We start from the raw sequence: 15,005 nt of genomic DNA on the forward strand, positions 1-15,005 counted from the left end.
GAATCTTAAAGCCCAACTTAATTCAGGCACCTAGAGAATAATCCAGTATGGGCTTCGGATACCAATCAGAATGGCTTTGTGCTGTAAAATGCTGCAAGCAAACAACGCCCCACAGTATGAAGTATGTACACACACTGTCCCCTTTACACCAGGACAGATGCTATACAAAATGCCGTCAGTATGAAGCGTGTGCACAGCACGGAATCTCATCAGAAAGCAATTTGCGTTCTGCTGGAGTGGATGCTGCCTCTGACCTATTTGCTTCCAGCTGTACCTGTACCCGAGTGAAAAGCAGTTCATAGCTTGGGATCTGAAGTGCTGCGTTTTCAAGATCAGTCCCATGATTGGGTATCATTCAATCAGGAAACTTTATGGGTTATTTGTGAATTACTCCTCTCCGTGCTAAAGATGTTAATGCTCCGCTCCTGATGATGAATCAGGTGGAACCCAAGGACTTGTGAAGCTTGTTTTCAAAGTCGGCAGTGCCCCCTCAGGTGAGGCAGGAAAATAAAGTCCCATTTCCTCAAAAGGAAAGGATTAATGATTCCTTTGCAATATTCAAAGGGGAGGAGTTTTCCAGGTGTCCTGAGCCAATGTTTTTTTCATAATCAGCACGTCAGTGGCATATCATTTGATCGTTTATCCCATTGCTTTATGTGGGATCTTGTTGTAGCCAGGATGCCTGCTAGGTTTACCTAGGTAATAGCCACTGATGCAAACACACAAATTTGAGTTGATGCTCTCTCCTTCTGTGGCTTATTTTGCTTTGTGTTGCTTAATTGTTCCTTCACCTTTTTTAATAGTTTAACAATCTAAAGTGTCTTTATGGCACATAGCTGTTAAGACATAGAACAGCTTAATTATTCTTATTTATAAAACAGACAAATCTGAGGCAGACATTGCCTCTGAATGCTAAGAGAACAGGGATCCTTCATTAACCAATATTATGAGCCCATATGTGCACAGTATGCTTGTTTGCATGTGTTTATAATTGCCTCGTCAACCAGTGTAATGATGTGAGTAAAGGTAGATTTTTTTATAAAGGAGTTGACTTGGGGTGTTGATAACTTAATCCTTTGGTAGGACTGTAATTGTGGTGCAGCTACTGGAGCTGTCCGCTGAATACCCAGAGACTGCACAGCAGGGAGATTATTCACTTGGAATATACAGCACAGGAACAGGCCACTCAGCCCAACTTGCACATGAACCTTCTCCGTGCCCTCTTCGTCCAACTCCATCAGCATATCCATTCTGAAGAAGTCATTTTTCAACTTGAAGCAGTAACTCTGTTCCTCTCTCCACAGACCTGAGTATTTCCAGCACTTTCTGTTTTATTTAATCAGCGTATTCTTTATTTGTTCCTCCCTGATGTATTTATACAGCTTTCCCCAAAATCTGTCAAGCTGGTCACCTCAAGGTGGTAGTCAGTTCCAGGTTCTCACCACGCTTTGAGTAAAGAGGTTTCCCCTGAGTTCCCTGCTCTGTGGCTGTCCGGAATACGTTCAGGACACTAGGCCGGGACATGACTTCACTTCACGGCGATAAAACCAGCAAGATTGCAAACTCGCTAGCTGTGCCGCTGCCTGAGTTATGGATGTGGAAGATGCTCCTAGTGGCTTTAATTCAGGACAGAGGTGGGAAGGGAGATTTCTGATCGAAAATAAAATGAAGCTGATCACAAACCCGCTTGAAGAGAACGTACCCCCTGCGACTCAAAGCTTCTCCCCCATCCCCCCGCTCTCGCCGCTCAACTCCAGAGCTCGCACTCGCAGCGAGGGTTCAGGAGAGGGTAACGAGAGGGTTGGCAGGAGGGTAAAATCGGCCAGAGGGTGGGTATGGGAGTGGGAGAGGCTGCATGTGGGAGGGCAGGTGAGAGGAAGAGTCCACAGTCACAAAGAGGGTCAGAGAGTGAGATGTGTGGTGAGCAGGATCGGCAGTGAACGGGAAGTGTTGTAAGTAGAAAGTTACCATAATTCTTTTATACTTTCAAGTTTAATTTAAAAGTTATTTCATTTACCAATATGGGAATTTAGTAGGTAAAGCCTTTCAGCTTAAAGGGTATGATGTTTTAATGTTTTCTCTCTGATGGGGAAGGTCCTACAGAACCTATCTACAACTTTTACATTGGTTTGAATGGGAAAATGTGATTCGCTTAAAATTGTTTCATTTAAAATTGTGATTTTCAAGAACACAACAACAACATTAAATGAGGACTTACTATAATTTGCATTTCTGATAGCTTTGTTAACTGCTTTGGTATTTCTGATGCTTAGTGAATCTGTCCTTTAAGGTCAGTTTGTGCCTCTATTCAATTTAGATTCTTAGAAAGGGGGTGACTGACCTCCTTATTCCTCCTCCAAAAAATGCACCAGTTTTTGTCTGGAGTTTCAGCACAGAGAATGCATTTTACAGCGTTCTGGATTCAACATTGAATTCAACAATTTTAGATTGTAATCACTGCAATCATTTTGTTTCCTTACCTTTACACATTACATCAGAATCTTTTGCTCTTGTTTTTCTTTCAAATGGCTGTCCATCCTTCTGTGATTCGCAGCTGCTGTAGACACATCTTTAGTCTCTTAACCATTCAGTTTCACTCTGCACCACCAACACTTCTGTCAGTTCATGTCTCCCATCTTCCAACCTATCACTGACCATCCCCCCTTTTGTTGTTTTTCCACTCTTCCACCCCCCCCCCCCACCCATTTTACCTGCTGAAAACATGTCTAACTTCCCTCAGTTCTGATGAAAGGTCATCAAGCTGAGACTTTAACTCTGTTTCACTCTCCGCAGATGCTACCAGACCTGCTGAGTTTTTTCAGCATTTTCTGCTTTTGCTTCCGTCGTCTCTCGCCAGTGTGTGTTCAGTGGCCCTGCTCTGTGGGTTATTTTCCAAAGTTTCATGGCCTCAAGCCAAATTAGCTTTCTGCACGTTTTAATATTTTGTACAGCAATTGTTAATGTTTGTTTCTCACACACTCATACATAAACATTCATGCCTTTGGGTCTTAATTAAGAAAAAAATACTGTGTAGTTCTATCCATTTACCAAGGTAATGGAAATTTGCTGAACATTCAAATAGTTTAGATTCGTATATCAAGGTAAGTAATTGGAAGCTATAATGTAAACAGCCGTATATTCTGAAAACAATGCAGGCTTCATGCTGACAGTTCTCAGTGTTGCAAGATGTAGCACTGGAGTAAAAGAAAATGTAACCTGTAAATGTATATTTTAATGATTTCTCCACTCTTGTCCCTTTCTAAAAAGTAAGGGGAAGATGACATGTTCTCCTGTCTTGGTTCCTCAAGGCAATTTGTGGGGCTGCAGCTCAGAATTGCTTCTCACTTGCTAACCCGAATGTGAGGGATGGCATGGGTTTATCACCGTGTCCATGTTGAAGTGAGTTGTACAAGCTGGCATAATTTGACCTGTAAATCTGGCAAAACTAATTGGAAGCAGTCCATGTGCAAATGCAGCAAGACCTCGACAATATCCAGGCTTGGGCTGCCAAGTGATAAGTAACATTCACACCATACAAGTTTCAGGCAATGACCATCACCAACAAGAGAGAGCCCAATCATCGCCCCCTGATCTTCACTGGCATTACCATCACTGAATCCCCCACTATCAACATCCTGGAGGTTACCATTGACCAGAAACTGAACTGGACTAGTCATATAAATACTGTGGCCACAAGAGCAGGTCAGAGACTGGGAATCCTGTGACAAGTAACTCACCTCTTGACCCCACAAAGCCTGTCCAGCATCTACAAGGTACAAGTCAGGAGTGCGATGGAATTCTCCCCACTTGCCTGGATGAGTGCAGCTTCCACAACACTCAAGAAGCTTGGCACCATCCAGGACAAAGCAGCCCACTTGATTGGCACCACATCTACAAATATTCACTCTCTCCACCACCAACGCACAGTAGCAGCAGAGTGTACCATCTACAAGATGCACTGCAAGAATTCACCAAGGCTCCTTTGACAGCACCTTCCAAACCCATGACCACTACCATCTAGTAGAACAAAAACGGCAGATGCATGGGAACATCACTGCCTGGAAGTTCCCCTCCAAGTCACTCACTATCCTTGGAAATATATCGCCATTCCTTCACTGTCACTGGGTCAAAATCCTGGAACTCCCTCCCTAACAGCACTGTGGGTGTACCTACACCACAGGGACTACAGTGGTTCAAGAAGGCAGCTCACCACCACCTTCTCAAGGGCAACTAGGGGTGGGCAATAAATGCTGGCCTAGTCAGCGAAGCCCACATTCCGTGAATGAATAGAAAAAGAAATCAAGTTTTCTTAATGGCCCATTGCACGCACACATCACTCGATGCATTATTTAAACCACAGAGATTAGAAAGACCCAGGTACAGCTTCTCAGTTCAGTAATCTCAGGTATAGCAGAGGGTAAGGTCAGAACAAGAGTGGACCCTTCAACCCCCTGAGCCAATTCCACCATTTAGCAAGAGTTCTGTCTTCAGTTAAGGGGAAACGCTGCAAAAAGAGAGAGCCTCTTGTTTTTATGAGTGTTGGAATTAACTAATTTTAATGGGAAATGAACTGTTGAGTAAAACTTTGTTGCAAAATTTGAGCTCTGTTGACCTTGAGAATGTCCCACTGGGCAACGGATGAATTTAAATCAAGCTGTTCATGAGACTGAGGGAGCCTATTTTAAATACTTTCAGGAAATGTCCCATCTCTCTCGAGCAGGACACGCATCTTACAAAATCCTCCAGTATAAAAATGGCAGTGTGGGTGCAGTTACACATTCCCTGAACTACCCCCCGCTGATGCTTCGCCACCCATTGAGTAGGAGTTTAATATTGACCCAAAGTGCCTCTTCTTACTGTCTGTTTCCAACCACATCCGCCACCCCCCCCCCCCCCCCCCCACCTCCCCCCCTCCCCACCCCATGCCTTTAATCATGAAAAAGACAGCAAACTTAATCAATGAGCAACTGTGACATGCTGACAGACAAAATAGGAAATGTACAGAGAAAGGAGATGGAAGGGTAGAGATGGAGTGAGGAAGATTTGGAAACTTGGTGTGTTAGGCAGAGAGTGGAGCACAAACAGAAAGAAAAGGACTGATGAAATCAGAAATGAAAAAGATAGTTAAAGGAAGAGAGGTACTATTTGATTTTTGCTGTTGTCTAGGCAGTCTATGTTGAATCTAAATGCGAGCTTCATGAAGATGCAACAGTCTCTTGTCCTTGAAAATATTGCATCTCATTGATTTTTTGAATCTCTGCTGCAGTGTTATAAGTAATTATCTAATTGCCTCTCCTCTGCAACCTCACACGCTCTTTATTTCTATTTTAAAACAGCTTTTTGCAAACGAGACATCCTCCGAACATGTTGGTTTTGCTTGGGTCAAGATTGACCTAGTGAACGAAAACGACAACAGGCCGATATTCAGCCAGCCACTCTACAACGTGAGCTTGTTAGAGAATGCATCTGTCGGAGTCTCTGTTGTTGGCGTTATCGTAAGTACCTTAATTAACGGGTCTTCATTTCTTCCTGATCTTTTTCATCGGCAGCTGAGAAATAATTTTATGTCAGAAGTGAATTGTGAAACTGGTGTTACTTAACGTATAATTATCCTCCAAATAATCAATGGCCATTCTTGTCATACCGGCTAATTTCACAGGATGATTAAGAAATGTTATATGCAGTTTGCTGTGAATATAAATTTGCTGGTTATCTGGCCTTGTTTGATTCATGTGAACACGCTCATTTGCCAGGAAGTGACTAAGACATCAATGATTTTGGTGTACATGTACCAAATTGTGCATACTGTGAGCAAAGTTAAACGAACAAAACCACCTTTGAACCATCCCAATCTATTTCAATAATCGACTGCATCAACTAAGATCATTGGGGATTGGCCGTTAATATAGGTGTTGGCTTCCTGGAGTGTCTGCTCATGTTGTACACCACAGCTGTATATAGAAAGTTTTGTTTTTGAATACCTCTGAGAGATGTTCATAATTATCTACTAAATTTTGTCGTTATTAATAGTTGCAAGCTATAAGAGGGCACAGCTTAGGCTAAAATTTGACACACAAGTGGGGTAAAAGGCATTTCTCTTGCTCGCTAAGGATTTGATATGTGAAAGTGGGGAAATCTTCCAACGATGTGTTCTGGATGGATCTACAGATGGTCCTCAAAAAGAGTGATTTGCAGTAATTGTACCTCGTCCTATGGAATTGGTCATGTTGCCACTGAATCTAATTTAGGTCACATTATTGTGCTAATTGTGGTCCATCTCAGGAGGTTTCTGTTGTTCTGTTGCTGGCTTGTATGTGTTGGATTTCTGATAGGGACGCTTGTGTCCGAATTAGAAATTCTCTGCAGTGGATATGAGTCTAAAGGTTGCTGATGCAGCTGATATCTGTTAGCGGTGAGTTCAGGACTATTCCAGGATCGGAACATGTCATCTCGGCTGACTGAACAGTGGTAATGCTGAGGGTGTGCTGCTCTGTCAGAGGTGGTGTTTTTCAAATGACAAGTTAAATTTATATCCTGTTGCACTGTTCTGGGGTGTCGGTTGGACATCACATGCTCTAGGCTACTGTGCCAAGACACAGCCATAGGATTTTCCCAGTGTTGCAACACCATCCAGATACATTAACTGAGCATTGTGGTTTTCTGGAACTTGATGTGCTTGCTTGAATTTTTTGTTTCATTCATGGGATGTGAGCATCACTGGCTGGGCCAGCATTTATTGCCCACCTCTAATTGCCCTTGAGGAACTAGGGGTGAACTGCCTTCTTGAACCAGTGAGGTCCATGTGTAGGTACACCCACAGTGCTGTTAAGGAGGAGGTTCCAGGATTTTGACCCAGCGACACTGAAGGAACGGCGATATATTTCCAAGTGAGGATGGTGTGTGACTTCGAGGGGAACTTCCAGGTGGTGGTGTTCCCATGTGCCTGCTGCCTTTGTCCTGCTGGATGGTAGTGGACATGGGTTTGGAAGGTGCTGCCTAAGGAGCCTTGGTAGGTTCCTGCAGTGCATCTTATAGATGGTACACAATGCTGCTACTGTGCATCAGTGATGGAGGGAGTGAATGTTTGTGGTTGGGGTGCTCATCGAGTGGGCTGCTTTTTCCTGGACGGCGCCAAGCTTCTCAAGTGTTGTTGGAGTTGCACTCATCCAGGCAAGTGGGGAGTATTCCATCACACTCCTGACCTGTGTCTTATGTATGGGGGACCATACACATTGATGAAGCAGCTGAAGATGGTGAGCCAAGGACACTACTCTGAGGAACTCATGCAGTGATGTCCTGGAAGTGAGATGGTTGACCATAACCATCTTCCTTTGTGCTAGGTATGACTCCAACCAGCGGGGAGAGTTTGCCCTGATTCCCTTTGAGTCCAGTTTAGCTGGGGCTCCTTGATACCACACTAAGTCAAATGCAGCCTTGATGTCAATGGTAGTCACTCTCACCTCACCTTGGGAGTTCAGTTCTTTTGTCCATGTTTGAACCAAGACTGTAATGAGGTCAGGAGCTGAGTGACCCTGGTGGAACCCAAACTGTGCGCCAGTGAGCAGATTATTGTGAGGCAAGTGCCGTTTGATAGCACTGTTGATGACCCCCTCCATTACTTTACTGATGATGGAGAGTAGACTGATGGGGTGCTAATTGGCCGTGTTGGATTTGTTCTGCTTTTTTTTGTACAAGACATACCTGGGTCATTTTCCACATAGCCAGGTAGATGCCAGTGTTGTAGCTGTACTGGGACAATTTGGCTAGGGATACCGCAAGTTCTGGAGCACATGATGGAGGGTATCCTCAATGTGAAGACAGGACTTTGTCTCCACAGGGACTGTGCGGTGGTCACTCCTACCGATACTGTCATGGACAGATGCATCTGCGGCAGGCAGGTTGGTGAGGATGAGGTCAAGTATGTTTTTCCCTCTTGTTGGTTCCCTCACCAGCTGCCGCAGACCCAGTCTAGCAGCTATAGCCTTTAGGACTCAGCCAGCTCGGTCTGTACTGGTGCTACTGAGCCATTCTTGGTGATGGACATTGAAGTTCCCCACCCAGAGTATATTCTGTGCCCTTGCCACCCTCGGTGCTTCCTCCACGTGGTGTTCAACATGGAGGAGCACAGATTCATCAGCTGAAGGAGGGCGGTACGTGGTAACCAGCAGGAGGTTTCCTTGCCCATGTTTGACCTGATGTCAAGAGACTTCGTGGGGTCCGAAGTCGATGTTGAGGACTCCCAGGGCAACTCCCTCCCAACTGTATACCACTGTGCCGCCACCTCTGCTGGGTCTGTCCTGCCAGTGGGATAGGACATTCCCAGGGATGGTGATGGTGGTGTCTGGGACATGACCTGTAAGGTATGATTGAGTGAGGATGACTATGTTGGGCTGTTGCTTGACTAATTTGTGAGACAGCTCTCCCAATTTTGGCTCTAGCCCCCAGCTGTTAGTCAGGAGGACTTTGCAGGGTCAACTAGGCTGAGTTTGCTGTTGTCGTTTCTGGTTGATGCCGGGTAGCCCATCTGGTTTCCTTCCTTATTGATTTGTTTTTAGCAGTTTGATACAACTGAGTGGCTTGTTAGGCCATTTCAGGGGGCGGTTAAGAGTCAACCACATTGCTGTGGGTCTGGGTCACTTGTAGACCAGACCAGGTAAGGACAGCAGATTTCCTTCCCTAAAGGGCATAAGTGATGGGTTTTTCCGACAATTGGCAATGATTTCATGGTCATCATTAGACTTTTAATCCCAGATATTTATTGAATTCAAATTCCACCATCTGCTGTAGTGGGATTCGAACCTGGGTCTCTAGATTACTAGTCCAGTGACAACTCTTAACAGTTTCTAGCCAATACGACCACAACCCTCCATAAGCTGCTGTGAATGAGCCCACTGATGATTTCATGCCCGAGGAGCCAGTGCTTCAATGAGGCAAGTGTGAGGGAAACTTTGTAGCCAGTCCTTTTTGGAATGGAGCCGGGTGCATCACTTCCATTACCGCCGGCCCCCATTCAGGAGGGAATGATGACAGTTATTGAATTACATGATGACTCATTTGAGTCATTTCAGAGAGACCTGATAAGCTGCTGTATCATTGCAAGTCGCTGGCAGCTTGCCCATAGTATGCCTTATTGACCTGGATTAGTGGCCCAGAGTTGGTGGTAGGAATAACTGTTTCTCTATCAGAGCTAACCGTAATTTAAGGAGAAAATTGGACAGTGACCTCCGGCATCAGTATATGCACAGCTAAACGTGGGAATCAAGTAATAGCTTTACTGTCCTCATTCACAGAAGTGATGTGTCAGGTTCCATTTCAAAAGAATCATGCCACAAGGGTTTCCTCACACTTGCTTCATTGAAGCATTGGCCCCTTTTAATGTGGGAATCAGGATCCTGTGGTGTAAAAACACCAGTGGGCTCATTTGTGGCAGATCGTGGAGGGTTGTGGTCCTATTAGCTAGAAACTGGTAAGAACCTGCGCGGTGCAGATTTCGACCAGTTCCATGGATGCTGGAAGAGAAAAGGGCTCTAAAACTGAGTCTCACTTCTACAGGCCCCAGAGTAGCGTGAACGCTCCCAGGTAGCCCAGAATAATAATTTGGGTCACTGTTGCCCCTATAATCACCCTGCGATCGTCATCCCACCATCCCCTCTGATTTGCTGAGCGCTGCCGAGGGGTTTTTTGGGCAGCCTGCTGATGCAAATGATACTCAAGCCTCAGAATGGCAAGGGGCCGCTCAAAAATCAAAATGGACCCCAATGTTATAAACACCAGAGTAAGTGGGAGGCGATGACATGGTGGTACTGTCGCTGGTCTAGTGACCCAGAGACCCAAGTTTGAATCCCGAATTTGAATTCAATGAAAATCTGGAATTATAAAGTCTAATGATGGTTCACTAATGCCCTTTTAGGGATCAAGGGCAGTTAGGGAGGGCAATAAATGCTGGCCTAGCCAGTGATGTCCATGACCAAATATAAAATAAAACAACGTGGGTGGTATTCACCATAGGCGATTGTCCATAGCAGTCATCTTGTTTCAATGCCACCTGTTCCGTGCAACCACCCCCAAGATCTCTCCGGATAGCGGAGTGGGCTAAGACATACATTCTTTGCAATTATAAAAGTTGGGTCCAATCTGGAGGAGAACTTACTTTATATTCTCCATACCCATTATTTTCATTTTATTTTGCTCCCTTTTAACCTTGTTACCGATTCAAATATAGTCTGAATCTGTTTCTAGACCATTCTTGCTCTCATTTCTGTAAAGTCTCTCCAAGGCATTCATTTGCTTTTGGTTGGTTGCCCAAAATCTGCAAACAAATCTGGTCTTATAATTGTGTTCCATGACAACATTAGTTGGTTTATTACATTCCAACAGTGTTTACATTTCTAAAATACTTGATTGGCTGCTTAGGACATTGAGGTTGTGAAAGGTGCTATATAAATACAAGTCTTTTCCGAGCAGGTAAAAGTGAATGTGTTCTTTATTTTTATCCGCTACCCTCAAGGTGCATCCCCATGTTTGGCCAGCTTATTTGTAACAGTGTGTTTCATTGACTTTGTGTGCACTAGCAGTTGGCCTATCCACTTCTAGCAGTATGCAACTGAGCACATCCATTGAAAACAATGCAGATTATTACTTAGAATAGATAACAGAGGCTCATTTGTAAACTGTAACTCCATTTGCATCTTTAAATGATAATTCTAAATTCTTTCAACTTCACTCTCAAGAGTTGAGGTCTCTTTTGAACACTCATTGCCTCCTTATCACCCCCAGGAATCCATTATTCTTTATTTATTGTTACAAAAGTGAAATTTAAAATTTACATTAAGAAGTGCTCTCACATAACCCTCATAGCCATATAGTTTTATTTGCTTTTGTTTTGTGGATAAGATAGAGAAGCAGAATTATTTTCAGTTGTGATTATTTTATGAACAGATGGTTTTGAATTAGAAATTGCACACAAGATGGCTACATTTGGCAGGTATAATTACTTGAAACAGATGCTCGAAAATCTAATTGCTCAGCCATTAACAGCAATAATGTTCTTTCTTCAGATTTTAAACACAAGCAGCCAGCAGGAAAAAAAAAAGGACAGTAAGCTACCTCCAAGCGGTTACTTAATACTTGAAGCATTGGCTGAAGTTATAGAAAACACAAAAATAGAAGCGGCAGTAGGTCACTCGGCCCCTCAAGCCTGCCCCGCCATTCAGTATGATCATGGCAGATCCTCTATCTCAACGCCTTGGTCCCGCTCTCTCCCCATACCCCTTGTTACCTTTAAAGTCTAGAAACCTATCGATTTCCTTCTTAAATATACTCAGTGACTTGGCCTCCACAGTCTTTGGCGGGAGACAATTCTACAGGTTCACAAGCCTCTATACTGAGATAGAATATTCCATCCTTCGTATTTAATGCGTGTTTGTAGAATTACCACAGAACTTACAAAAAGGATGTTTGGTCCGATAAGTCAGTGTCGGTGGTTACCCTCCACTTGAAACGAAGTCCTAGTCCTGAGTATTCCTATGCAATTTTATTGTCACTATCCTTTAGCCACCTCTTTTACCTATTTTTCAACATTGGCATGGTCTCTGCCTCAATCAATAAATCTGTGTAAAATAGTTTCCTCCTGCTTTTTGTCCTCAATCTCTCACATTTTGTCTTGTACCTATGTCTCCCTGTTCTCAAATTCTCGATCGCTGGAAACATTCTGTTTCGTCTACTCTGTCCAATTTCCCTCAATGTTAAAACATTCATCAAGTTCCCCTTTAGAATGCTCTGTACATTGAAAATAAAGCTAATTTTCCAAGGCTTTCCTTGTATTTGTGTTTCGTTTTTACCAGGCAGTGTGCTGGTGATTCTATACTGTAGCCCCTGGTGATACCAGCTTATATTTCACCCCTTTCCTATTTTCACTTAGTTCTGTGGAAGGGTCATGAGGACCTGAAATGTCATCTGTGCTCTTCTCCGCCAATGCTGCCAGACCTGCTGAGTTTTTCCAGGTATTTCTGTTTCTGTTTTTGTTTTGGATTTCCAGCATCCTCAGTTCTTTGTTTTTATCTCTGCAGCCCCACCAACCCTTAAAGACCCTTCCTATGGCCTGCAACGCAAAACTTTACACAGTGCTTCAATTGTGCCTTCATGTAGATTCAACATTATATTTCAACTTGGCTATTTCAGCCCTCTTGCCACAAAACTCTACTCAGTTTTTCATGCCCTTACGTCCGTCAGGTATTGTCACCCGTAACCTCTCAATCCTCCAGTCCTTGCACAGCCCTCAGATATCCCCCATCCCAAGTATAATTACTACTCGTAGGAATAGGCGGAAGCCACTTCACCCCTCACGTCTTCAATGATTCATTCATTGATACCATGGCTAATGTTTGACCTAACTCCATACGTCCTCCTTTGCCCCACATCCCTTAATAACTTTGGCAGCCAAAAATATATCCACCTCAGGTTTAAAATTCACAATTGATTTAGCATCAATCGCCATTTTCAGAAGAGAGTTCCGTACTTACCCCACCCTTAATGTGAAGAAGTGTTTTTTTGTCTTTACACCGGAAAGGCCTATCTCTCTTTTTTAAACTACGTTCACTTGTTTTAGACTCGCCAACCAGCAGACATCGGTTCCTGTGTTAATCTCACTAAAATGCTGCCACTTCACAGTTACTGACATCGAATTTTATTTCCCACAATATCCCCTGCAGTTTCTTCTGGCCTTGAGTTATACGCTACAATATTTTAATTTTTTCAGTAAACACCTTATAGCCCTTATAACCTCTCAGACCTGTTCCACACGTATGCTGACTATGGCCGATTTTGTCTCTCCATCACGTCTTTCGCATCCTTCTCTGTCTCTGTATCCATAGAATCCCTCAGCACTGAAGGGGCACCTTTATAATTGGATTTACTATGTTGAACTTCCGTGCTTTCATTCTCTCTGTCTTAATGAAATATTATGTTCTAATCCCTGGAACAAAATCTTCTTTCAAGATGTATTGGTGGAGAATATTCATTAAAGAAGTATTTTAAATCAATATCTTGGAAGGATAGAATCATGAGGCTGGGATTTGTTTTGCAAAAGACAAATTCTGTTTGGATTCACTTTAGTGCTTCTTGAAAACATTGTTCCATGTTTAATTTATTTTCTGATTCTTGCAGTTTAAGAACTATAATTACCTGATACTTTTGCACCAGGGGCAGGGAAACTCTTACATATCACGGGTCCTGCACACCACAGACAAAATCAATCGTGGGCCACGCGTGCAGACTCGATGGGCCGAAGGGCCTCTTCTGCACTGTGAGATTCTGTGAACTTAATTTATTTTATTTTTTAAAAGAGAGAATGAAAAAACGTTCAACTCATCCGCTATTTTAGTGCAATGGCTGAGTTTGAATATTATGTTGTTAAATATTATTATAGTAATTTAGCTGACACTGTTTTCCAAAACAAATTTGTAACGATGATGATAAATGCCGTTTTTAAGGCCCTACTGTCATAGGTCTATATTTTTAGAAATCTTGTTGCTGGCTGGATGAAATTGAACAAAGGCCCACAGGCTGTGAGTCCCCCACCCCTGCCCTACACGGCAGTGAAGTTCAACAGGTTGAGAATATGCAGCTGAAATAGATGGTTCGAAACAATGTGAGACGAGGTTTTATTACAAGTTGTGGATTGGCCAATTTCCTTAAGAGATCCCATCTGTGGAAATAGAGAAATTTCCACCACAGGAGGAGGCCATTCAGCCCATCTTAGCTGTGCCTGTTCATTGAAGGGGCACTGGTGCTTCGTCCCACATTCCCAGTTTTTCTCCATGACTCTTCAAGTTCCTCACCCACAAGCACCCGCCCAGCTGGCCTTTGACCTTATCGAGGGAGCTTCCATCACAAGCTTCCACTCACTGCCCTGTCAAGCCTGGAGTTCCAGATTCCCGTGGACTTTGAGCAGAGATATTTTGCCTCATCACCCCTTCTAGGGGTAGAAATTTGTTGGGCTGCTTCTTATGCGCAGCATCAAATGTTCAGTTTCATTGCAGTATTGGCAACTGTTCTGACATTGCCATCGACTGAGGCAAAATTTCACCCTCCGATCTTTTGCTAGTTGTTATATGAAAACCCCAGTCCTGCCCAGTGGGGCCAAGGGAGTGTGAGGGATTGGAATTCCTCCTGGAATTCCTGGCTGGACTGTTAGAAACGCCAATCAGAGAAAAAGTCCAAAAAAGCGTTTCTGATGTTGCACAGAGGGATAGAGGTTTTGAGGACATCCTCTGAGGCTCAGGCAGTCAGCTGCAGAGATGAGCGTCCACTCCACTGGAACTGCGCTCCTACATCATTGCAATGCACACTGAAGGCATTACAGATGCAAAAGATTAGTGTGGAATAATTTAGCGGATGGCTCTTTTGATGGCATCTTGTGCCATTACCATCTGGTGCTCGTTATATCAAAGGATGATGAAAACTGATACAGGGAGTAGGTGTTTAAATGGACAGAATATGGTCAGTGTAATCGGAGGCGGACACTTATCTGTTTTACCTGAAGTGACAGATTGCACGCTCCTTTCTGTATCATGTTTATGCATCTGCAAAGTGGAGATGGTTATCAGAAAAGTTGAATACCAACTGGCTGTTGCTTCTGAGCTGTATTGACTGAGGCTAGGCTTGACAGTCAGAAGCTTAAGACTAAGATGTCACCTGCAACAAACCCTCACATTGCTAATTAGTAATTTATTTATCATTATCTTTGCGATCCATATGCTTCATTTCAGGGGTCACTACTGCATGTAAGTTTCAGCGTCACATTTTCAAAGAATAGGTCCATCCGGTCTCTAATTTTCTTGAAAATCTGCGTGGGAACAGGTCGCCTCCCATTGCCCTGGCAAGGGAGGCGTAACAGTTGAACATAATGGCCTTAAAGAAACACGTGAAGTTACTGGACTTCAGCAGCAGCAACAACTTGGATCCACATTGCACCCCTGAATGTGGTAAAATGGCCCAAGCAATTT

General features: G+C 43.6%; 1 protein-coding gene across 1 annotated transcript in view; it reads left to right on the top strand.

The window, feature by feature from the left end:
• Positions 1 to 15,005, top strand: part of cdh23 (cadherin-related 23) — a 704,187-nt gene that overhangs the window by 287,116 nt on the left and 402,066 nt on the right. Inside the window, exon 12 of the mRNA XM_041176120.1 lies at positions 5,337 to 5,495. Coding sequence (XP_041032054.1) covers positions 5,337 to 5,495 — 159 coding nt within the window. The remainder of the gene's footprint in view (positions 1 to 5,336; positions 5,496 to 15,005) is intronic.

Source organism: Carcharodon carcharias, chromosome 28 (assembly GCF_017639515.1).
Source record: "Carcharodon carcharias isolate sCarCar2 chromosome 28, sCarCar2.pri, whole genome shotgun sequence".
In the NCBI taxonomy this organism is placed as follows: domain Eukaryota; kingdom Metazoa; phylum Chordata; class Chondrichthyes; order Lamniformes; family Lamnidae; genus Carcharodon; species Carcharodon carcharias.